We start from the raw sequence: 23,616 nt of genomic DNA on the forward strand, positions 1-23,616 counted from the left end.
CTTGAGAATTTACAGATTTCTTTCAAAAGCTCCACACAATGTGGAATATGTGTTCCATTACATCAATGAACTGTATCTTTCAAATAGATATTTCATAAAATCTGATTTAAAAGCTTTATTTACTATGCCGGGTGGACTATTACACTGTATATTCTTCTCATTAGGCTGCAATGATCTGCCTCTGGGTACTCTTCAGACCTCCCATGTTGGCAGGTGCCACTGTTTATAATCCCTAAGTAATACTTTTCTTGTTATACTTGAAATGTTAGTGTATAAATGTCAGCTAAAGTGGAAGCTGACTCTTCCTCAAAACAACTGTATTCCCTTAATCCGCTGCTAATTGCCCTTGTAAAACACATGTTACAATTAATAAAAGTGAAGATAAGTTACATGACACATTATAAGATCAACTTTGAGGGATTTATTAAACAGGATCTCTGCTAATGAAAGCGTGTGCCGTCCCCCGTGAGAGTTATATTTCACCCGAGGTGTATTTGATGTAAACAAACAGGATGTCCGCCTTTTAAAGCCTGTCAGATACATGTTGGTCAACTTCATTAAACCGCCAATTAAAGCTGTAAGAGCCGATAGTCTTTTGCTGTGTCTTCTGAAGGGCTTTATCGTGACAGCCAGTAACTGCTCGGCCCCCGCTGTAATCAAATTCCAACCGAGACCACCTTGTCAACGGCAGAGTATCCTCCTTCTAATTGGTTGTCTGGTGTTGTTGCTTTTCCCCTTCCTGTTTGTGATTTTCGTATCTCCCTACATGTGTGTTTCATACTGTGGTGTATAGATTAGAGCTGCAGTGGGTGCCTTGGTGACACAGAGACTTGGCGGGTGTTGTTTTATGTTTGCTTCGCGCATTGCTATCTGCTGTTCTGGAGATGTGAAAATGTCTCAGCTGTTGGCTGGCTGGCCTTTTTGTTGTAGTTTCCATTCCAATGTGTGGCGCAGTGTGTGTCTGTGATATCAAAGAATGTTAGCCACGGGGGATGCACGGCCTGACAACTTGGCTTTTACAACAGTGTATACAGGAAGCAAAGACTTTCTAAACCAACAACTTGAGTCCAGAAGTACTCTGTACTTTGTTTTCCTGGAGACTATCCTCAACACCAAGATGTCACCTTTGGCCGTTTGCTCAAACATGACCTAGGAGTGACCCGTGTTTATGTTCCCATGTCAAGCCAGAGACTGCTGGTAATCCGAGTTTCTTCTAACAGTGACCACAGTCCCTACATTTAACACAAAATTCAAACAGTAAAATTAAGGTGCTATCTTAAACTCAAATGTGTTCTTCAGGTTGTTTTTCACTGCTTTTCTTTGTTATAGAATAATTAAATCCACAAACACTCTTTAAGATTAAGTTATTAAGTTATTATTATTTTGTAATGCTAAATAGTAATTTACAACAACCTCATACAGACTCAAGGAAAAGACGGCAATTATTCTTTCAGAAACAATTTCTTCTGCCTCAAATTATTCGTGTAATATTCTACCTTTTTTAAACTAAATACAGACAATACTAATATGAAAATGCAAATTTCTTCTGCATACAATCCAGTTCTAATCCCTAGAGTTGAGAATAACTTCCTTTCATTTCTTCTTTGTTTGCCTTTCTGGTATATTAAGACCAGAGACAGTGCCTTGAGACTAGACTTTGAGGAATAAATGGTCCCCATTCTTGAATAAAATACCTTCTTTTTAGCTTCATGGTGAAATAATCAAACCTCCTTGCCACTCAGTGCAGACAAAAAAACACTTAATGTCTACTGAGACTAAGAGCCACACCGCATCAAAGCTACTGTAGTCAGAAACACACACAAAAACAAACACACACACACACACACACACACACACACACACACACACACACACACACACACACACACACACACACACACACACACACACACACACACACACACACCGTCAGCGTCATTTGGCATGTGTCACTAAATAATTTAGGGTTTGACTGACTGCCTTTGACATGCTAATGAGTCTCATTGGGCCAGATGTTCAGTGACAGGGAATCTTTACCCAAAAGGTTAGTTTAGATAAAGAGACATTTAAATCATTGCTATCGCACCTAATTACAGCGTATATTCCCATTAATTTGCCTCTGTGCTCTCTGGTGCACCCACAGTGGTATTTTAAATCACACAAATGCCTCCCAAACAGCAAAGAAATATCATATCTTTAAGGTTGTTTCAGTTTACTCTCATCTAGGTCTATGTCATAATACCAGAGATTTGGTGGTCGATCTTATACCACCGTTTTTGTTATTAGTTTGAAACAAAGATACAGAACAAAAACAAATTAATATATCCAATGTACTTTAACACATCTACTTTTGCATGTTACATGCTAGTTTCTATAAGGAAGTTAAACATGGCAATTCCCTCTCTCTCGGAAACAGTTTATTTTAACCAGCTGTATTAATTCAATTTTGCTTTTTCCATATTTCGCAATCCTCTCTGGTCCCAAACAGAGACTTAACATCCCAAACATTTGCTCTCAAAGCCTTGGTTTTGCTGTTTGTTGGGACTAATCCATGGAAAAAGCACAAAGAGAGATACATAAACACTGTTGTTTTCAGATCTGACATATTTACAGACAAAAATGGCACAGATATAATTAAATGCAGAGCTAATTTGTTTTCCATTCCTTTTCATATCACGCCGTGTTTGAGTGAATTGAGTTCAGAAAAAGGAAAAAAGTTTCTGTAACCTACTTTCTGGCCCTTCAGTCTTCTCATCCTGTGCTTACCCAACAGAACAAGTTGATACTGATACTCGAGTGTCACCTCAAACTCCAATCAATATATTTTTGGTATGCAAAAAGGATGTTTGACACAAAAGTTACTTTTGTTGCAGTGCATCTTTGGCTTCCACTGTTTCAGTTGTCTCCAATGTACTGTATTCTGGCAGTCGTGAATAATCCCCAAATGGCAATACTGTTATAATGTGTTATTGATATGAAAGGAAATACTGTATGTAGGACTGAAGGACGATACTTTCATGTTTGATACTGACTTTTTTTACATAACTGATCATTTGCTTAACCTTGCCACAAAGCTATTGTCCAATCCTACTGTAGCTTAGTAACTGTAAGTAGGCACATATGTGTCAAGCTTTAGATGTCTTAACAATGCCAAAGCAGTATGTATTGAACTATAATAAGACCCATACTTTGAAAGACCTTTCTTTATCCTTTCTAAACCCAATACACAAGAGCAAAAGTCTCAAGAAATTCTTCTTCTCTTCTTTTCCTCGTCTTCTCATTGATAAAAAGCTAACGAGAATGTAAACTTCTTGCACTGAACCCATAGCCCTAAAACCAGTTTCATTTATGATATAGTTTGCCATCCACTGCACGACTCTTTTACAGGGTCTAAGTTTCAGTTAGCTTTCTTTACACATATGGCTTTTTTTTTTCGAACTCTGTCTGAGTCAAAGATCTTTCTTTCTTTTCTTTCAAAACCAACCATAACAAAGAAGGTTAGGGCATCAATTGGCTGTGATTGAAGTTAAGAATATAATATAGTGTTCCCTGTATGCTGTACCGCCATCAAAAAGAGGACCCCAATGAAAATGATGGTCTGATCATGACATCAGTGCTTCCACTTTCCTTTGACGTGTTCATCATCACATCAAATCTATTCCGATGGAAGAAAGCAGTAATCTCACTAACCAATAAGGGGCCATTAGCTTCTTTAGCTTTTATACAGCAGGGCCCGAGCAGTGATTTGTCGATACACGAACTGCCTAAAGGCCCTGACACACCAAGCAGACACCAGAGAACTCGCCGAAGCTGACGCCGACTGTTGCGTCGCCGTGTCCTCCTGCGTCTTGGCCATGTGTCGCACGGGAACACACCGCAAAGACTTCAGTGCATGAGTGGCAATAACTCTCCTTACCAGCAGGCGGCGGTAGTGTGTATTCGTCATTCAAAAGAGGCAACAACCGGAAGACAGAGAAGAAGAACAGACTGCATGATATAAACAAACAACAAATAGCTTGTGCGTTCCATTTCCCTCTCGTCCATCGAAAACATGTTTCGTGCGGCACTGGAGCTATCAGCCATAAGAGGGGTTAGCGATAAGAAACAATAACAATGTGCCTACATAACTGTCAGTTGCAGCCCTAGCATTAGTAGTGGTTATAGTAACAGCTACAACATTAAAATACTTCTAGGCAGATTGAGGAGGATAATGGGAGAATGAACAGAGGGGCAGAAACATCCATCTGAATAATAATAACTTTATTTGTATAGCACCTTTCATACAGGGGATTGCAGTTCAAAGTGCTTTACATCAGTAAGAAATAAGATATCAAATCAGTATAAAATAAGCAGCAAGAGCAAAGCATAAAGTGGGATAAAATAATGCAGATATATATATATATATATCTATATATTCTATATATATATATATATATATAGTAATCCCAACAGGCCACCTTGTTTATGGTTTGATTCAGTTTTACATTTATTTATTTGATAACTTCAGTTAACTTTGAAGATTCCGAACACTACAAAATATAATCAAGACATATTTTATCATGTATTATAGTAGAAAGTACAAATAGTTTGAGTAGTGTTTAGTAGAAATATCCCTTACAATAAAGGCAGTATAGTATGCCCGTGTGTCATCTCCAATAAATAGCTTCAACCATCCTTTAAACTCAGGGTTTGATTCCCACTCCTTTCTGTACTTTTGTGAATACAGTTTAGACTGTGACATGATGACCTACGTGTATGTTTAGCTTGTCACAGAGAGGCACACACAGAGTGGACGAGGTGATTAAGTGACTGAAGCTGTCTCGACGCGGGAGAGTGTGGCTGTCTTCTCTCTGCTCTGACTGCAGCTGAGCTGCCTGCTGTGGGAGGCAACTGTGACTCTGCGCGCCTGTCAGTACTATGGGAGGGCTGAGGGGCTCACGGCAGCTCGTTAACTGCAGAACAATACGTGAGTCTCCAAACACCAGAAAAGTCCCTAATAACACCATTACAAGTCGTTAGATTAGTCGTTAGTCGCTTTTGACAAAAATAAGTAGCCGGAGAGTTTGGAAAGCCGCCAAAGTTAACGACAAAGTCGCCAAGTTGTCAACACTGGTCTGTGTGTGACTTCTTAAATCGTTTGTTTACGTCCCTCACTTCCGCTTCGCTTCTGATTCGCTAGCTGAACAGCCAATCAGAGTGATTGCTTGGTCAGGCAGTCCAAATAAGGCGTGTCGCGGCAGACGGTGCGGGACACACCAACCTGACTACGGCGCCTCGAATGCCCGACAGCCTCTGATGGCCTCTGACTCCCAAAATCAGGTTGGTGTGTCAGGGCCTTAAATTGAGTCTTTGTATCCTTTTGGGAAAGAGAGGGATTTCTCCTCCGACATGGTTCAATAAGAGCAAAGGAAAAGCCCTTGGAACGCTTCTTCTCCCTCCTCCTGCTCTCATGACCGGAGGTGGAGGAAAACTGATAGGAAAGACTGATGGAAGGGCTGAAATAACCATAGCGGCTTACTTTCACCTATGCCATTTATATTCTTCTGGAATCCATCATCAAATTAGTCTGGACGATGTTCAACTTTCCCACAAACAAGCAGAATATTGATTAATATCATAGAAACTGCTAACTGAAAAACGCTACACCCATTGTAACAAAGGTAGAAGACAGATGATCTAAAGAGATTTCTCATGAAAGAAGCTGTAATTTCATCATCTTGCGCTTTAGATAGCGAGTCAGATGTGTATTGATCTGGCTTACGGGAATCTCACTCACCCTTCAGTGAAACAGAGAGATGCTTGATGTGATTCTTTAGAAGTCATGATAACCATCTGTTGTCTTTGAAGTTTATCTATGTACGAATCCAACACCGGTATAGATGTCTATCAGTCAGATGGGTTGCAGAATCTAGGAAGTGAGACAGTGATAAAGTGTCAGGGGAGAAATTTACCTTTGCATTAACACTGTGACAGTCGACAGACAAATAGATTTACATTCCTTCCTATAGCACAACAGGAATCTGTGCCAACAGCTTTGGAAAGGCTCATTTATCAAGCATGAATACTAAACTTCCTTACATAAGATGATTTGTTTTAATCCTGGTGACAGTCCAGATGTTGAAATGCCATCTCAAATGGATGCAGTCCAAAATGTTGCGTTTTAAGTATTAGTGATGCTTGAGCACCAATGGAAGTCACAGAAAAGTGTTGTTTGTTGTTGACTGCCAGTACTAATGTTATTTATTTGTGTGCGACAAAATGTGCTCAGGAATTCAGTGAACAGCAACTTACACTCAATTATATAAACTACACTAGCAGAACCGTTTGTTGGCTTTGAGCAGCCTTCAGCATCGTCTCCACGTTCAGCAATTTCCATCACATCTTCAAAGGCTTGAGATTAATCAATTTGTTCTTTTGATAATGTTCCCCCCCAACATACCTAGTGGACACTATCATACCATATATGATGTTGCCAAAAGTATATGGACCATGGCAGAAAGTGTGGGGACACCCCAATAAAACATTGAAAACCATGGCCACTAATCTGCAGATATAAAAGCATCCACTCTTCTTCTAAGGCCCGCTATACAATGTTGTATCCTGGCTGCAGAACTGTTTTCCCATTCATCCGAAAGCATTACTTAGGTGGGCCATTGTTGGTGGAACAAAGCCTTGGCTTAAGCTTTGGTTAATTCCAATTTTTTTAGGATGGTGATCTTTTATGGACTTGTCAAATCCTCCACTGTGAAAACAATTTCCTTATGAATTTCGATTTGTGTATTTGGGATTTGTTCTGTTAAGGACTGTCCATATTTTTGGGCTATGTAGATTGTCAGGTCAACAAAAACATCTAAGGATAATACAAAGTTAAAGTTGCTGATTTGTCGCTATACTATATAGTATATTTGTAACATACATTAATAGTGTATTCTTTAGCGTGCAACTGAGCTAGACAATCTCAGGGACAGATTAGTATCTGAATCTTCAGATCTTATCACAAGATATTCCTCAGCATGTGGGTTGCCCAGTTTTCATAGCTGTTTAGACTGTTGCTTCATTCATATCTCCCTATATTGAAGGACACGCTCTAAAGAAAATGTAATGCGATTTTAAATTGCTTTTCCATAGAACTTTTAATATCTTTCTCTTGTTAGACGATAAACGCACAGATACATTTGTATTGGTTTGTCCGTGTTCCTGTTGCGTATACTAAAATATTCTATTGACAATTTTGGCTTCAGTTAAAAAATAAATAGTTGCGTTGCTGAGATTGATGAATCATGATGGACCCTGAAGTGTCTTAAACATAAATGGTTTTGGAAAATGAAATGCCTTTTTTATAAACAACATTACTTGAGATTGAATCAGCCAGCGGTCTGTGGAGAAAAAGGGGGAGGGGGTTCAGGGTGATGTGGAACGAAAATCTAAGAGCATGGGAGACGGTGTGTAGAGCGAGAGAGTGTAAAAGTGAAGAAGGAATATGATAAAGCGAGAGAGTAGCACTTAATGGGCCCGATGTACTATCAAGTCTGCGGTGGGAGTAAAAAATGACATGAACATACATAGATGCACTAGAGTGATCAGCAGTAAAGGATTACTATTAAGATAGATGAAGGATTCAGGGGGACAAGTGTATAGCCAAGAGAAAGTGATGAAAGCGTTGTGGTTGGCAAGAAAGAGAGAAGTGTGCGGTGGTAGAAGGTAAGAAAGATGGTGTCTCTTGGGACTTACTTCGAGTGTGATCTAATCAGAAGATACAGCAGGAGCTCTTCACGGATGAGTAGATATGCAACACTGGCTGTATAAAATGTTTCTCGCCTCCATTTCTGACATCTTGAAGTGGAATTGTTCAAGCTCACCAACATCTTAGGTTTCTCGCTCAGTATAAAGGCAGGGTTATTTAACGAATATGTGCATTGTGATAATGGTAGCATTTTCTAAATTGTATATAATTAACAATATAGTTAATTGTTTATACACTGAACAAAAATATAAACGCAACACTTTTGTTTTTGCTCCCATTTTTCATGAGATGAACTCAAAGATCTAAAACATTTTCTATATACACAAAATAACCATTTCTCTCAAATATTGTTCACAAATCTGAAAAAATCTGTGATAGTGAGCACTTCTCCTTTGCCGAGATAATCCATCCCACCTCACAGGTGTGGCATATCAAGATGCTGATTAGACAGTATGATTATTGCACAGGTGTGCCTTAGGCTGGCCACAATAAAAGGCCACTCTGAAACGTGCATTTTTGCTTTATTGGGGGGGTCTGGGGGGGTCCGAAAACCAGTCAGTATCTGATGTGAGGGGTAGGGTTAGGGTAATGTTGTGAATCGAGTGGCCTGTCCATAACATACGCCTGCCCATACCATAACCCCACCACCACCATGGGCCACTCGATTCACAACATAACCCTAACCCTCACACCAGATACTGACTGGTTTTCGGACCCCCCCAGACCCCCCCAATAAAGCAAAAATGCACGTTTCAGAGTGGCCTTTTATTGTGGCCAGCCTAAGGCACACCTGCGCAATAATCATGCTGTCTAATCAGCATCTTGATATGCCACACCTGTGAGGTGGGATGGATTATCTCGGCAAAGGAGAAGTGCTCACTATCACAGATTCTTTCAGATCTGTGAACAATATTTGAGAGAAATGGTTATTTTGTGTATATAGAAAATGTTTTAGATCTTTGTGTTCATCTCATGAAAAATGGGAGCAAAAACAAAAGTGTTGCGTTTATATTTTTGTTCAGTGTAGCTACAACATAGTTCTTATGTAAAATAAAGAAAGAACACATTGCAACTGCAAATAATGAACTAATCTTGCAATACTTGAACATTAACCTCTTAAGCCTGATTGCCCCCGCCGGCAGCGAAAAGCCAGGAAAGACAACACACAAATTCACTTTACGGGGCCAAAACGGCAAATATGTCTTACCTTTGCTGTTTTCTAATCAAAAGTTGTGTTCAAGGACATTAAAACACATATAAACGCCGCTGTAGGTTAATCCAATGTCTCTGTGTCACTTTGAAATGATTACTGATAATCCATCATAACATTTATGGCATTAAACGTAGTTTTCATATAGAGTGTAACAAAGCTTTCGTTTTGGGAAGACTGCGTGTGCATCACTCTCACTCCTCAATGGTAATGTTTAGGTGAATTTAGGAACCCCCCCTCGATTCTATTGGCTCTAACGGTTTAAAAGTGGTGTCAATAGCCGCTTTCACACCGCAGGACTTGCGGTACTATAGTGCCGGCACTAAAGTACCACGGCACTAAATCCGCCAGGGGGCTAGTGCCAATCGCATTCACACCGCAGTACTTTCCCTGAGGCACGATTACGCTGACGTCACTTCGTCTTCTTCTTCTCTGGGTTTACTGGCAGGCCGCAAAACCACTTCACGGCGAGTACAACAAAAAAACGAGAGAAGAAGAACTACACGGGGGGGGGGGGGGGGAGGGGGTATAAAGCCCATCCGCTGTATGAGGCGTTTGTTTACTTTCCGACCTCAGACATGATGGAGTTCATAAGGGTAATTTACAAATAAAATACCCCATTATAACAATGGACTTTATCTTTATGTATTTATTATATATTGCCCCCTCAGGCTGATTTTGGAAAAGGACATCAACCCTTGTTTGGTGTTTTTCCCTTATTTATCTAAAACAAATGACATAATCAATTACTTGTGTTTATGTGTGTAAGACTTGTGTTTCTGATAAATTCAACCACCGACACCTGTCTGCTCTCACATTCTTCTATTCTGCAAATTTGGGGTGGGACACAATAAATAAAGCTTCGCCAGTTTGTTTGTTTTATTGCACAGTCAAGACATAACAATAACGGCATCATGCTGTTCCAGGTGTGTCGTATTCATGTAAATAGAAGTTAAATAACAGTGTGAAATGTAAAATAAAGTAGTTTCAAAACAATGTAACAGTGGCAATATATATAGCAGCAGACACGCCTTAGTGCAAGTTAGGTGTCAGTATTAAAAAACAGTGGCAATATATATATATATATATATATATAATAACAATAGAAAATCGTTACCACTCTTATTATTGTGGTCTTTAATTTTTTTATAGTCCTGCCTGAGTTTCTTTATTTTTACCCGGCATCCGTGTGCACTGTGCACGATTCCCAGCTCAAGTAGCGAACATCGCTCAAAACATTTGGAGTTGGGAACTGCTTTCTGTAGAAGCTGCTGCATCCCGTCCTTGGAGTAAATTGCCAGAAGCGCCGACACTTCCTCATCATTCCACCGCTCCGGTGTTGTAGTACGTGTGGTCATAACTGCTTTAAAGTACAAAAAAACTACTCGCTCAGGTGTGGATGTGGTTTTGTAGCGAGGAAAAAAATGGCTGCCTAACAAAACAAATTCAGAGTCTAACGGGGCGTGGTTTGCAATTCGCCCAGCCAATAGAAATAGAATAGAAATTGGCACTCTTTTGACACCAGGTTCGTACCACCTCTCTAGCAGGGACTAAAAAGTACCAAAAGAGTTCCCGGCACTGAGTAGTCCCGGCGGTGTGAACGCGACATTATTGGTACTAACGGAACTAAAGAACTAAAGTACCAGGGAAAGTCCTGCGGTGTGAACGCGGCTAATCACCAAAATCGACCAAGACGGCAAATACACCCAAATGTAATTTTTTTTCACTTTTTTAAAAACAGGCTCAGGGCTTAACAGGTTCAAACTAAATGCACCCTTCATTTTAGGGTTGGTTATAATGCCATACAATTCATCAGCTTACATTTTTCCCCATCTCGTTGAATATCCCATTTTGTCATGCTGTTATTTTTTATAGTTGTTGATTTTTCTTTTCAATAAATGTTTTTTTATTTTGTATTCTGCTGCACATGCTGCAATGGAACAGTTATGTCTTGAATACTGTATGTCACAGTGCAATAGGGAGGTAACACTGAACTAATGAGAACAGAGGTGCACTAGTTTCTTCCTGTGGTTAAAACTGGGGAAAGTAAGCCTTTCATGTTGCACTGTGGAGGTCTGGCTCTTCCTCTAACAGCTTTGATTGTTGGTTTTTCCGTCACCGTCTGGCAGTCATCGTCCTGGGGGAAGTGTTGGAGGTATTGTTGTCTGCTTCCTCTTTCCTGGTGATTTAAGGTCGCTCTCATTGGCTCCCGGTTCTCAGGTGTACCTGCAGTCGGTCCAATGAGTCCAGTTATCTGGCTTTCTTTTGATGTAGTGTACACATGACAGCTGCCTGTGGTGTCTTTGATTATGCAACCATTGACCCAAACCAACAAATTCAAAGCGACAGAATATCTAATGCTGTTGAATGAATGAACTTTTCAAAGTAAAGGTAAGGTAATTACTGATTCTGGTACACCTCTGAACTTTAATTTTGTTTAATTTGATTCTGAGAGCATGAAGCATTTAATAACTCCAGCTTTAATGGTTTTTATAGCTGTTGATTCAAATAATTAAACAGATATTTCAAAAGTCGTTCTGCAAAGGCTGCCCTTAAAGATTTACAAACGGATCCGTGTAATGAACCCCTCAGTCACACTGTTATCCATATAGGATATTCCACAAGTTAGTAACAAATCATTAGCTCTTCCAGACATCCCCTACGGATCTAGGCTACATTAAATATTTTAAAACGACTACAGGGAGACCAGCAACCTTATTATAAATGTTGTACTGGCTGAAGGATTGATGTAGCATGACACTTGTAAAGAGTACAGGAAGAAAATGGATATGAGGGGAACATAGTCCTGACTATGAGCAGTAACTTGAGGTGCTCTGTGAAGGTTAAACCCACATGCTTTTCACTTCATCAAGCACCTAATAACAACACGACAGTTTGCACGTTTAAGGGACCTTGACTTTCCGTTTTTTGTAATTATGAGCTTAATGATCTGCGCTGTTAATTAAACTTCATATTCTCAGTAAATTATCGTTTCCTCCCTCCACCACCTCGCCTTCTCACTCTTTGTCTCCTTTTCTCTCTTTTTTTCTTCTTTATAATTCTTTACAGCACTCTTTATCCCTTTCCCTCTTTCTAGAATATAAATTGAGATAAATCCAATGCTCATTATTTGCCGGGGGGGAAGTGCAGCTTCTTGCTAGAAATAGTTGATATTGTATATTTTTTATAATATTTAATGTATTCAATAATAGTTTTAGTTTTTCATAATGTTGACCAAATACCTCTATCGATATTGTGACAATATTGTAGAATTGACGAATGATGATTTACTAAAAATATTCACACAATGAGATTTTTGATACAAAATCATCAGTAATGTGGATATAATGACTTTGTCGGTAAAACAACTAACATGAAATATAAATACAAAATGACCTTACTTCCTATTAATGCAGTCTTTAAAACCAGGAAAAATACTAAATTTAAGCCATTTAACATCACTGTTTATTGTAATATGACCGTTATATTTTCTGGTAAGATGTGCACATATTGCTTTAACCGCTAGTGTTTATATGAATATTCTATAAGGACATTATTGGACATTTCCCTTACTTTTTTATTTGATATTTATTATTGTATTGCATTAACTTTCAATTGTGGTTATATAAACATTTGTATTCATTTTTTTAATGTATCTAATATTTTTATCTCATTCTCAAATGGAGCAACTTAAAAAAAGATCTATTTCCATAAAATTCCATATAATATATAAATTATATATAAAAGTATTCTGAATCTGATATTATGATAAGCTAACAAAATAGTCTTATATCATTATAACAATATAATATTGATTACGAAGCCCTACTTCTTGGCCTAGTGTGCGCTCACATTGACTGCCGTTAGTTGACCTCAGCTGAGTTTTGTATGCGTGTCTGAATGTTTATTTGAATCTTTTATTTCACCCCTCTTACATTCAGCCTCCCTCAATGAACTGTGATCATCCACAAAAGGCTTTTATTGTGCTCTCCGGGCTCCCGGTTGATATTTCTGCTAGTGTAAATAACACCGCTGGCTGAGGACGTTATTGTGGCTGTTTGGCGTCTTTGTTGCCAATATGATGGATTATACTGGAAACAGGAAGAAAAGGACCTTTAGGAAGAAAAGGACCTTTAGGAAATAATGGCCAGTTTATCAGGAAATGGTTGCTGCATATTTGAGACAGACTTATTTGCATGATGGATGGGCCTATTCTCGGACTTCAATTTTAATTTCATTTCTCTTTGTTTACATAGACGCTAATAACCTGCCACTGCTTCGCATACAGACGTGATTCACCTATACACTGCTGCACACAAGCACATCCTGTTTACTGCAACCCAGAGCAGACAAACACAGGAACAACTCCATGGTTGAACAATACCAGTTATACCTGGGTTTATTGTGTTCTTAATCATATGCAGATTTTCATTATTGTCAAATGTAAAAACGAAAACTTACCTATAATTGCCTCCATCACCTATTTTTTTTATAATCAATTAATCTTTAGTTAATCTGGTAATTTGATAAACAAACCTAACTTGACTTCACTGGCGTCGCTAAACATTTCGTTCTCCTGTGCATGGTGTTAGCCAAAGCCAAGCATTTAAATCAATTCCCAAGGCACCCTCAATTCTTTCATTTATGTTCAGTTCAGTTTCTTAATGGGTTATCTTTAAAAAACAAAAATACTGCACCAATGACTTAAAATGTACTCCAACTACAATGGCGTAAAGTGTATGATTGTCTGAAATACATGTAATTTTACAAAAAAGTAATTGTAACAATTGTGACAAACGTTTCGGAAATATATTATCCGAAACATTTGTGAAAAATGTAACAATTCTGAAGGACCACAGCCTTGCAGTTGTGTAAATGTAAAACATAACGTGCTTTGAGTGAGTAAAATAAAGAACTTAATGTACAGAGGACATCAGTCATAAGAATCAGCATCTGGGCCCTTGCTGTGTGTAACTGCAGATGATTGAGTCTGCAGTTAAAATGTTTTGAAAATCTGTCAAATTTAATAGCATTGTAGTTCAGGAGTGTCATCCATCAGCGACATTAGGGACTATCCTAAATAAATCCTAACTGTGTTGTGAGCTGTTATGTGAGCTCATTAAAACACCTTCTGGTGGAGTATCAAAGTACTTTCCAGAAGTGCAGCACTTACATTTAAATCATATCGCTACTGTATCTGTAGCTGTGTGTGGATTTAATGACGGGCCCTATCAGACAGAAATAGACAAACATATTATAGTGAGGTGCTTTTTCTCGTATTGTGCTGCATACAGTCATAGCCTGCATAACGTCTGTTTGATTGCAGCTAGAGATGATCCGATCACGTGATCGGGGATCGGAGCCGATCACGTGATTTTCAAAAGATCGGAATCGGGAGAAAAAAATCGGGGATCGGGATTAAAAAAAAAAAAAATGTATAACATAGTTTTATTTCATGTTACAAAACAAAAATGACCATGTTGACGTCTTAAAGTCATCCTGAGGACTTAGTTTTGGTTAAAAATTACACAACATCATGTATGTCTTGCTTCTTTTGGGCTTGTTTTCATAGACCTGGTTGCTTATTTCTCTCAAAGAGTGGGCGCAGTGTCTAAAAGTAGCAGTAAGCTAACGAGAGGCTACGTTCAGCTGGTGACTCGGGAGTCGGGACGGAGACAATTTCAGCAGTTTGGAAGTATTATACAATTGAAAGCGAAGGCAGTGTAACAGCCAGATGCAATGTTTGCAAGGCAGAGGTTCCGCGTGGTGGAAAGAACAGAGCTACGTTCAACACGACCAATCTAATACGCCGCCTGAGAAACAAACACCAACAACAACACGACGAGTACACAGCGGCCACTCAGGTAACGGCACTGAAACAACCAACACTTTCAGAGACTTTTAAAAGGAAAGAGAAACTGCCCCAGAACAGTGAAAAGGCCAACAAAATAACAGCCAAGATAGCTGAATTCATCGCGTTGGATGACCAGCCGTTATCGGTTACCTTTTTCTCTCTTAATGCATTGCATAAAGATCGGATCGTGAAAAATCGGTATCGGCAGATTGTCAAAATCAAATGATCGGAATCGGATCGGGAGCAAAAAAAGGTGATCGGAACATCCCTAATTGCAGCTGTAATCATCTCCATGGAGGTCAATCAGGCCATCCATCCAGCATACCAACGTTTACATCTTGCACAAGCAGCACAGTCAACATTACAGCTGATTAAAACAGTCCCATAAAGACGCTCATAAATGTCAAGACACATAAACACTTACACACTTTGAGACAAGAACAAAATGGTATGAGTGCTCCAACTCTCTATATTACTCTCTAATATACTCTGCGGAGTGTACTGTATATGCGTGTGCATCTCCTGTCCTTTAATGAAGGTATCAACAGGTGTTGAATGAGTATAGTGGTAAAAATAAATGCTAATAAGGCTGTGTAAAATAAATCGTCATTATTTCAGTCCATTCCACCGAACAGTAATTGGATGCAAATAAAGGTCAACTGCCCTGCTGACTTTCTTTATGCCAGCTGTGTTTTTTTTGCTGTTTATTACATGACCTAATTTTCTAGACCTTCATGCTTGATTGTGTAAAATTGCCCCACGGAATTCAAATGATTATTAAGCATCATAATAGTAATTTGTGTTGTGTGTGCATATGTAGGTGAATATATGATGTTGTGATGTGCTACTTTTACTTATTGTTGGCTACTGTTTGTTTTTGATTGATTTTGATGCCAATATTGTTGTACTTCTACTTACGTTTTCTACCTTCAACAGACCAATTCTGCTCTGTGGTATTACTACTATTACTTAGGTAAAATATCTATGAACTTCAGCCACCACTGATTCTACATAAAACAATCCAATATCACCATTACAGCTAATGTTGTGATGGAAAACCAGTTTATCTTACATATTTTCCTTTTAAGTTAAAGGACTTTAGTTATTATGCTTTTGGGGTTTTTCCCTTTCCTGTGTGTTACATGTATATACGTTTTTTTGCATGTAAATGATCTTCAGAATCTTAAATCCCAAAGTTCCTTTCAGAGGGCGTTTCTCAAAATACCAATATGAAGCAGAAAATGAGCACAATAACATTCGAGCATTTGAATCATTTATTATTTATCTATAAAATGACTAAAGTTGCAAACTCTAAAATCCACAAGATCCACATTTCTTTCTTCTAACAATCCTTTGCTTTACTTTGAGCACCTGACTGCACACAACTTTCCAAAGCAGGTCAGGAGCTGCTGGAACGTTCAAATAGATGGGTCCCTCAAAAGACCCTTGTCAAACCTTGCATTATTTTTGGTCCACCAGAAAACCCCAAAAAACACACACAGCCAGGTCTGCATATCTTTTTCCTGGCTGAAAACTGGCTTGGCGTTGTTTTAACTTTACGAACAGTCTGATTTATTGGTTTGCGCTTATGATCCCAGCAGTGGTAAGCAGACCTATTCAAAGTTAACATCTTAGAGTTTGCTCTACAGATAAAGAGATACTTAAGAAACCAGTTTTTCTCTTCATCTAATTGGTACTTTCTCCCAGTCTCCACGACTGAAGAACACTTGAAAATGTGTTAATGCTGATATAAACCTACTTCACTGCTCTCATGTGGACCCAAATGCAACCACATTAGATAAAATCAAGACCTTAAAAAGACCAACAAAACACAGCAAAGGACAGAGAGTGCGACTGACTGACAGAGTCATGTGTTGATAGCTGATTCAGTGAAAAGGATAAACAGCATCAGAAGTTTATCTTCAGCAGCAGTGTGACCCTGCAGATTTTGTTCAACCAGTGCTGCCAGAAACTTTCAAAAGAGACCTTGTACAATCACTCGAAGCTGCCAAAGCTCAATCAGCTTTAAAAAACCTGTGGTGGCCTCACTCAAATGATGGCTAGAGATATTGACGTTTGTCAGCTTGTCTGAACGCTGTTGCCATATCCTTGCCGCCGTAAGTTTCAATTTTCTCACTTCCTTGCACCGAGTAGATTTCCCATGAGCATTGATACCCGGGAACATAATTGAATTTGAGCAAATGAGGTGAATCTTGCATCATCTCAGGGATGGAAGACTTTTATGACCAAGACTTTTTTTTTAACATACAAATTGCAGTCAAGTGAAGTTTTAATGAGCATCCACTCCACTTTCAGAAGCATCGTAATGTTTCACCCAGCAGGACATGCCAACTAGCCAACGCTGTGAGAGTGCTGAACGACATAAATAGATACTTCAGATGGTACTTGGAGCTAATGTCTCTCCTGGCTTCTGTGACAGGCGCTTCTATACAACTCAATTACATCCTACTCATTCAGAACAACATCAGCATGCAGAGAATTGCGGCAGAGGGAGGTAGGGTTTGCATATGCCCTCGCACTAGCATAGTATTCTTCTAAAACATTAAAGCCACTCTTCACACATGCGTTGTATTGATATTCAAACGCTGACCTCGCCTCTGTTAGAGGCAGTGGAGACGATGAAGGTTGTCTCAGTCTGATCTTTGGTGTGTAAATTGACTTTGACAGAGGTCTGCATGCCATGCTGTGTTCATTTCGCAGGGCTCTTTGTCATTTGCTGTGACAAATCGATTCAACATACACGTCAAAAGTTGAATTCAAGTGGAGGGGAATGACTGCTTTATTTTGTTTCTTCAATGGCAACGTGTAAAAGAAGTTCAACTCAATAAGTGACTGTTTAAATGTTACTTTACACAATTGTAATGGTGGACTTTTTGTCTGCTATTAGCCTCCAAGCAGCTTAACTCAAGCCCTTTGTCTGGGTCAAGTGCCTTTCTCAAAGGAGTCTTATGCTCATTGAGTTTTTCCTGCCAACTTGAAATGATCCCTCCTCGGCACTTACACAGCAGGGTTTTGAACCTCAGTACGTTTTAAATACTGTAGCAAGGATTCGAGAAATCTTTAACTACAGAAAGGTGCCATATAAATGCTTGGCATATAATAGTCTTATTGTATAGTTTGACGGTCATGGCGTGCAATTTTGTCTACAGTAGGTTGCCATCATACAAACATATTCCAAGATCTCCAATAAAACGTATAGATATCAACAAAACCTGTGCTACTTGGCTGCACCTATTGATTATTTTTGGTATATTAATTTCTAGATTATTGGTCTAGAAAAATGCAGTTCCTAAACGTTTTGTTTTTGTTTTGTCAGTTAAAAACCCAAATGTATTATCTGTAATGTGATATAAAACGGAAAAATACATATTTGTTTTGCTCTAAACAGCCATTGACATATTAGCATGAATTAAAAGTGATTAAAATGATCATCTAAATAATTCTCAATTACTTTCTGTTAATTGACCAATCTATACGTCGTCTAATAATTCTCTATTATACAACGTATTCAAAATATAAGGCAATTTTAAATAATAATAACTATAACATATTTATTTCCTCCTTTTTCAGGCTTTTTCAGTAAAATGTCACATCTGGTCATATACAGTAAAAAGGACAAATTGAACTATTTTCCTCCAATATAAAACCCTGACATTACAAAATGCATGATTTTATACCGGTATGGCGGAGAGATCAAAAGATGCGGTTATAATGGGAGTGGATGGGACATTTTTGTCTAATCTGATTAGATTAGACATTAGTCTTGTGATTTATCACAAGACTGTGATAAAAAAAAAAAAAAGCCGACCCCCCCCCCAACATTTATTATATGGAAAATAACTGCCTTTTTGTGCATGTTTTTCATAGAAAACGCAAATTTATGTTTTCAAACTGGCAGTTCAAGGGTTAAAATCCTGAACATAATTTAATATTTGGTATTTTTGATCAGGACTGAAGTTGATTGAAAGAGTTAACCCCAAAATGTTTTAAAAAATATTAATCTGTTGTCATTTTAGAACAGTTTTTGGAAGTGGACATTTTTGTCCCGAATGACTAATTTGTAACTTTTTTGTTCAATCTGATTTTGTGCAAAAACTAATAATGCAAAAAAATCCATTTTGTTGCTAATCTTTGACATATCCAAGACTGTTATAAAAAAAAAGAGCCAGTCTCCAGATATGTATTTTTGGGAAAATAACTCATTTTCTCTGTTTTCATCATGAACAAAAACAGCAGTTTCATGTTTTCAAAATGGCATTTAAAGGGTTAAAATCCTGAAAATGATTACATTTTTGGTATTTCCTATTAGGGCGGAAGTTGCATTAAAGATTGAACCCAAAAAAGTTGTGAAAAAAACCTTTTAATATAATGTATTTATCAAAGTCTTTTGCAGTGGACATTTTTGTCTCGAATGACTAATTTGCGTAATCCAATCGAATGATACCGGAGGGTTAAGAGAAAGTTAGCAAACGTAGTTATCAATATGTAACAACTTTTCCAATGTTAACATCATCATCTGTTGCTGTAGAAGTACCCTGTAACACAGGATGTCATGGCCTTAACTACATGTAAAGATGGATGGCGCAAAAAAAAAGACAAAAAACTGCGCTTCAACATTTATTCTGATACTATTATTAAGTTATTTAATGGTTTTTTTCTACACCCACAAGTACTCACCAAAAAGTTTAACCAATGTTTTAAATATCTGAGTCTTTAGCAACGCCACTGTCTACATTTGAACCCACAACAAATAGTAATGTATTGCTGTCTGTCTGTCTTGTTTCCACAGTATGAGTTCAAGGTGAAAAACATCAAGAAGAAAAAAGTCAACATCGTGGTGTCTGTAGACGGTGTGAGAGTGGGCTTGAGGAAAAAGAAAAAAGTGAGTGACCTTTTCTTTTGTTTGAACTCTATATTCTCTCTCATCTTCTTATTTGGTGAATTTGATATGTTTTGGTAGAGTTATTTCAGATTTGAAAGCAGGAGGTTTTGATCCTCAAGTCCTATAAAATGGTATTCTTTCAAGATGAAGACAAATCTGAATATGATTGTACTAATGTTCAGTAGTCATATAGGCTACAGCCTCTTTTTTTAGTTTCTCATAAGTTTATATGAAGTTTGTTTAATGAAATAAAGCTTTTTTTAATCCATTAAGCTCATACACTTTGTCATAATGATAATCATTTCTTGCTTTCATAGGTCATGATTATAAGAATATCTTTAATCTTACAAGTCCTAACTGTAACTGCAACCGGGTTAGGTTCACACCCTTGACCCTTTGCCACATGTTGTCCCTTCGCTTTCCTCCTTTATCTTTAACTGGTTGGATTATGTTGAACCTCAAAATGCTTGGTGACACAAGCACGCAAAACAGAATCAACAAGTGGAAAAGCATCCTCGCAATGGACCTATTTTCTCTGCATGTGGATAAGAGACAAGTTCAGTGCATCTTCTACCAAAACCATGGGCACTTGCAGTGAATTGAACAACATTAAAGACAGGTACAGGTACAATAGAGGGCCAGGCGCATAGACAAGACTGTGACAGTTCAATAAAGACATGAAGATGGTAGAGCTCGACGAAAATATGGTTTCAATGATGTCATAGGGTTTTTTGTGCTAAAGTGCCAATCCAAATGAATTGCCTGCATCCTTTCAGTGACAGGAGGTGGTGATCGATCCTCCTCTTGATTACTTGGCAGACAGAGCAGAGAATGGAGACTTTGAAAGGTAGGACAAAGGTCCTGAGAGGAATTTAAAGTATTGGGGAAGATCAAAAAACAGAGAGTTGCTGAAAAGCAAAGAGACAGGATGAAAATAGAGGAAAGAGTTTACAGATGAGAAGAAAGAGCAAAGATTAACCTGAAGAAGCTGAAGTAGAGGAGTGCTGAGACAAGTGGATCTGTGGTTCCTGGTGGTGACAGCTGTAATGCTCAGAGACAATCCGGCGTTGAGAATCACAGAGACTCTGACAGGTGGATGGAAACAAACAGAAGCCACTTAGTATTTCCATCCATTCTCCTCAGCAAGCGTTTAGTTTTTCATCTTCATTGATCCAGACTTGAAACCATTCACTTTCGTTCAAGGTTCCAGGCTGCTCTGCTGGACTCAGCTGGAGTCTTTTTAAAATGTGTTTAATATTAATACAACAAGCAGTGACTGTCAAGCATCATCTTGTGTGAGAACTGTTCAGAAGGATAACAGTCTGCCGGGACAGGGACTCTTATTGAGTTGTTTTTACTAGATTGAATATTTGTAGGAATAGCTCAAAGATCTGATTCGGTTTTGACATGTTGGTGCAAAACGATCAACCGATTATTTTAACCCTTTAGGAAGTCACATCTTATTGGTTTCTTAGTGGAAAAGAACATGCATAGACTCCCGATGATGTGTTGATATTCTCTGCATTGAATGCCATGTTCAGATGCAGAGAATATTCCCTCTAAATTTTGCACAAACTCGCTCCATTAGCTCCATTGGTTTCCTCCTAAAATGATAAAAGTATTACATTAACATTGACGGAACTAGACATTTTTATAGTGACTATTAGAATAATTTATTTCCATTTTAGTGCTGCAGTTTGAAGGACATCTGTTGAAAAGGTAATACAAATACTTTAGTTACTCTCTATTGGCTAACCGGTTAATTAACATAAAGAATCGAAACAATTGGATCATCAAGGACCTCTCTATTGAATTAATGTTACAAAGGGCTATGTATTGAACTCCACTTGTAATTGCACGCAGATGTACACCACGGACATACATTAGGGTCTCATTAAAAGGAGTCTTAATTGAGTTGTCTGAACGGTCCTCTCAGGAGAAGCTTATTCATTACACCATTATACATGCTCAGTTATGTAAGTGTGTGCGCCAACTTTTGTGTGTGAACAGTAATGTGCGTGAATGGTTCATGATATGTAGAGTATGTGGATTATTGCTACGACCCCATACCATTACCCTATCGGACAGCTGAGTCTCATGGGTTTTGCAGTTTTGGCCATCTGCCATATTTAGCATAACCTTCTGTATTTCGAGAAAGGACTTGCATCAAAACTTATTTCTCACTGTGGCGATGTCTTGCATCTTACAGTGTAAAAGGGGACCATGTATACTCATTTTCAGGTTCACATGTTTTGCCTATGGTCATGAAGGATGGGTCATGACCGAAAGAACGAGATCGCGGATACAAGCGGCCGAGATGGGTTTCCTCCGCCGGGTGGCTGGTGTCTCCCTTAGGGATAAGGTGAGAAGTTCGGTCATCAGGGAGGGACTCGGAGTTGAGCCGCTCCTCCTTCGCGTCGAAAGGAGCCAGTTGAGGTGGTTCGGGCACCTAGTTAGGATGCCACCTGGGCGCCTCCCTAGGGAGGTGTTCCAGGCACGTCCAGCTGGGAAGAGACCAAGGGGTAGACCTAGGACCAGGTGGAGGGATTATATCTCTTCGCTGGCCTGGGAGCGCCTTGGGATCCCCCAGTCAGAGCTGGTTGATGTCGCCAGGAAAAATAAAGTTTGGGGCTCTCTGCTGGAACTGCTACCCCCGCGACCCGACCACGGATAAGCGGGAGAAGATGGATGGATGGATGTTTTGCCTCTACTGTGAAGTGTTAAATGCTGTTCTCAAAAAGTGCTTTACTTTTCCCATACGTGCTTCAGCACCTTTTTTTACCCTCTATCAGGAACAAGAGCCCAGGCTTCGCTGATTGACTGGTTAAATGCTCTGCTGTGATTGGTCAACAGCATAGAGATGTCTCACCTCTTAGCCTATCAAGTACAATGCGTTGGAGTGTTAGCCAATAGAAGTGAAAGTGTAACATAGTGATTCCAATGGAGGAGTTTCAAGCAGGTGTGTGTGGGAGAGAAGGAGGGAACTTTGGGATTTTAACCTTTGCAGACCATTTACATGCACAAAATACACCAACTCTTTTCATGAACCTTTCATTATTAGATAAGGGATTGTAGTGTATTCTGATATGTGGTATCTTGCATCATTAGATTCAAAGCCCAAACTGCCTTACAAGGCAGAATATCATCTAACACAGGGGTGTCAAACTCAAGGCCTGGGGGCGAAATCCGGCCCGTGACTTCATTTTCTGTGGCCCCACAAGAGCTTGCAAAGAATAGTATATGTTTATTATACGGTTACATGATGATTTACAGAAGCACGTTGCCCATAAACTACATGTCCCACAATGCATCTCAAATTAGACTTTTTCTCAGAATTTGACTTTATTTGATGTAAATATGCCGTTTTTTCTCAGAATTTGATTTTTTTTCTTCTAAATGTGCCCTTTTCTCAGAATTTGACTCTTTTTTTTTTTAAATGTCACTTCTTCTTTTTTTAAATGTCACTTCCTTTTTTCAAAATGTCACTTTTTGCTGACACAGCATTCCAACTACTTGTTCTTCTACGCACAAATTCTTTATTATTTTTATTCCACCGGGTTATTTTGTCCTTCTGCTCCCACATTCCACATCGCAGAAACTCCGTTCAAACATCAAAACATTCAGCTCGGTCGGGAATCGATTGCTATTACTTTTCTCATTCATAACTTTCATAATTCCAGAAATATATCCCATAATTCATCACATTTTTAACATGGAAGTCAATGGAGAAACTCTTCAGACATGAACAATCTTCATGCAACTTCAACTGCTAACTGCTCCTTCATACTTTCACTCAGAAACTTCAACCTCAAACCTCAAACCTTCCAACTTTAAAATGTTATACATCTCTCTGACATTATTCGTGTTACACAATTTTTAAATCTGATTCATACTTTTAGAGATAT

At 38.7% G+C, this 23,616-nt stretch overlaps 1 protein-coding gene across 2 annotated transcripts in view; it reads left to right on the top strand.

Moving 5' to 3' along the window:
• nos1apa (nitric oxide synthase 1 (neuronal) adaptor protein a) overlaps nucleotides 1-23,616 on the top strand; it is a 259,466-nt gene that overhangs the window by 90,362 nt on the left and 145,488 nt on the right. For both annotated transcript variants that reach the window (XM_034080930.1, XM_034080931.1), the window contains exon 3: nucleotides 19,619-19,711. In XM_034080930.1, coding sequence (XP_033936821.1) covers nucleotides 19,619-19,711 — 93 coding nt within the window. The remainder of the gene's footprint in view (nucleotides 1-19,618; nucleotides 19,712-23,616) is intronic.

Source organism: Pseudochaenichthys georgianus, chromosome 4, assembly GCF_902827115.2.
Source record: "Pseudochaenichthys georgianus chromosome 4, fPseGeo1.2, whole genome shotgun sequence".
Classification (NCBI taxonomy): Eukaryota; Metazoa; Chordata; class Actinopteri; order Perciformes; family Channichthyidae; genus Pseudochaenichthys; species Pseudochaenichthys georgianus.